The sequence below is a fragment of the Chinchilla lanigera genome, unplaced genomic scaffold, assembly GCF_000276665.1.
Source record: "Chinchilla lanigera isolate Chin_1 unplaced genomic scaffold, ChiLan1.0 scaffold00184, whole genome shotgun sequence".
NCBI classification, from domain to species: Eukaryota; Metazoa; Chordata; class Mammalia; order Rodentia; family Chinchillidae; genus Chinchilla; species Chinchilla lanigera.
Window position 1 is genome coordinate 3,847 of NW_004955585.1, and position 2,194 is coordinate 6,040.

General features: G+C 60.9%; 1 protein-coding gene across 1 annotated transcript; it reads left to right on the top strand.

Moving 5' to 3' along the window:
* Positions 1–917: 917 nt before the first annotated feature.
* Positions 918–2,194, top strand: LOC102003601 (EKC/KEOPS complex subunit LAGE3-like). Its single transcript, XM_005414426.2, has 3 exons — positions 918–1,162; positions 1,580–1,702; positions 1,868–2,194. Exons 1-3 carry the CDS (start codon positions 972–974, stop codon positions 1,995–1,997), a joined length of 444 nt encoding a protein of 147 aa, XP_005414483.1. The 5' UTR covers positions 918–971; the 3' UTR covers positions 1,998–2,194.

Here is a 2,194-nt window from a genome sequence, read left to right on the forward strand (position 1 = left end):
GCTTCCCGCTGTGTCCAGGGCCACGGGTGAGAAGCTGGCAGAAGGGGCCCCTTAGCTTGCTCCAGAGGAGGACGCACATCCTCCTGTGCACCTGAAGGCCCTGCCAGCAAAGGCCCACGGATGGGAGGTGCCCAGGCAGGGGTGCCTCGTCTAGTTTTCACAGAACCTGGTTGTGCCCCTGGCCTGTGGGAGGTGGACAGGCTGCCAGCTGGCCCTGGCCATGTCCCCACACTTGCTCTCAGCCTCTGTGCATACTGGGCTGCCCCAACAGGAGGGCAGCATGGGTGACCAAGACACATTTCACTGAGGGAGCCTATGTCCTCGAAAAACCTCCAGGGTGGGCACCAGCAGGGGTCCACATCTCCAAGCTGGCACCCCAGGCAGGGATATTCGGGCGGGGCGGTTGGGGTGTGAGGAGGTGTGCAGGCCAGGCCGGGCCAGGCTTGATTTCTCCTGATGCCAGAACTCTGTGCGGGGATGGCCCCGCATGGAGCCCATGCATGTGCCGTCCCTGTGGGCATCATGGGCCCAGGGGCTTCCCGAGGCCTCCAGGCCTGAGGCAGGGCCTGTCCCAGTCCCCCTGGGCTGTGCAGGGCCTGACAAGCGTCCACGTTGCAGACCTGTTTCTCTTGTCCCCTGAGTCCCTCCGTGGCCAAAGTGGCCTCTGGGACTTGGGGCTGGGTCAGTTAGGAGGCAACCACAAACTTAGGCACCCATTGGGGCATGCAAACTGAGGTAGGCCTTGTGAGGAACCACCATTGCCTGGCAACGAAAGAGGAGATTATTCCAGAATATCAGTTTGGCGGTACAGTTGCAGGCTTTGAGGGTGCCTTTGCGCAGGCGCTATGGGCATCGCGAGGTGCATTGTGGGAGGGAAAGGGGCGGAGCTTCTCTGTTGCCTCCTTAAATACTGTACACTGCACTCTTCAACGCAGTCAAGGCGGGCTCTGAGGAGTTGAGGTTGGACGGCCATGCAGGCCCCTGGCGCCGGAGTGGGTGGAGCGGAGGGCAACAGCAGTGACCAGCGTGGCGCGGGTTTCTCTGGTGGCGCGGGAACCCACACAACAGCCTTTTCACGGGTTGTCCAGATACCTCATGGCCCATGGCCCTTTGGGCAGATTGTGCTCCTGGGAAGCAGCACAGTGACGCAACTGCATGAATTGTATCCTTGGTGACGTGGCCGCGGGGGTCCGGGACGCTGGGGACCAGGGAGGCGTCAGGAGCGTGGGCTGGGACTCAGCCGGGCAGCGCCGCGGGGAAGGAGACCAGGAGAAGGGAGGCGGAAGCCCGAGGGCTGGTGGGGGACAGCCCACGGTGGCCTGCGGGGAGGGGCGGCGCGAGGAGGGGGGGCAGTGGTCAGGTCAGGGAGACCAGGCGAAGCCAGACAGGATGAAGAAACAGTGTGGGGGGTGGGGACGGGGCGGGCGCAGCCTGAGGGGTGTCGGTGGGGTGGGAGTGGGAGTGGTGCAGGGGAGCTGGGGAAGAGGAGGGTGTGGGGGCGGGGTGGGCACAGCCTGTGAGCTGCACGGGAAAGAGGATCAGGTTTGCAGAGGTTTGTGCCTTAGCCTCCCTCCATCAGCACCGTAAGGGTGCCCTTCCGGTCTCACATAGAAGCGGAGGTGGTCCGAACATCCCTGGCTACTTTCGGAGAAAACCTTGACGTACCCAGAGTGCTCAGCGTGGCTGGGAGAATCCTGACTGTGTCAGTCCTACAAGGGCCTGGACTCTGGGGGTGCAGCCCTGAGTGCAGGGAGGGGCATTTCCATGGACAGGGGAGGTGCCTGAGTGTTAGGGCTCACAGGGCGGGGTCTCAAAGCCAGGGTAAAGCTGTGACTGGTGACTGGATTTTCCTTTCTCTCACTTTCAGGAGATGGGTGGCCCAGGACCAAGGACGCCTCCAGGCAGTGTTCAATGCCTTCCTTAATGACCTCTTGCGGATCATACCACGTTTTGGGCCCTCATTTCCCACTGAGGCTCTGCTAGGAAAAAGAGGTTGAGGCCCATGTTCCCATGTCAGACAGTGCATCCCTCCCTAGGCCCTAAATTCCTGCATGTATTGCCATGTCCTTGTTGAAGCCTAACTTTTTTTTTGCCTTTGTTAGTTATTCATTGGGTGCTCGGGGCCCACTTGTTTAGTGTCCCTGTTGCTGGACAAGAGACATGACTGAATGTGTGTCACTTCACAAAATAAAGT

Excerpts from the sequence above, each read along its gene's own strand:
- LOC102003601 (XM_005414426.2), top strand. The coding sequence starts at position 972 with ATGCAGGCCCCTGGCGCCGGAGTGGGTGGAGCGGAGGGCAACAGCAGT. Across the intron at positions 1,163-1,579 it reads GTGACGCAACTGCATGAATT|CACCGTAAGGGTGCCCTTCC; the intron begins GTATCCTTGGTG and ends TCCCTCCATCAG. Across the intron at positions 1,703-1,867 it reads GCTGGGAGAATCCTGACTGT|GAGATGGGTGGCCCAGGACC; the intron begins GTCAGTCCTACA and ends TCTCACTTTCAG.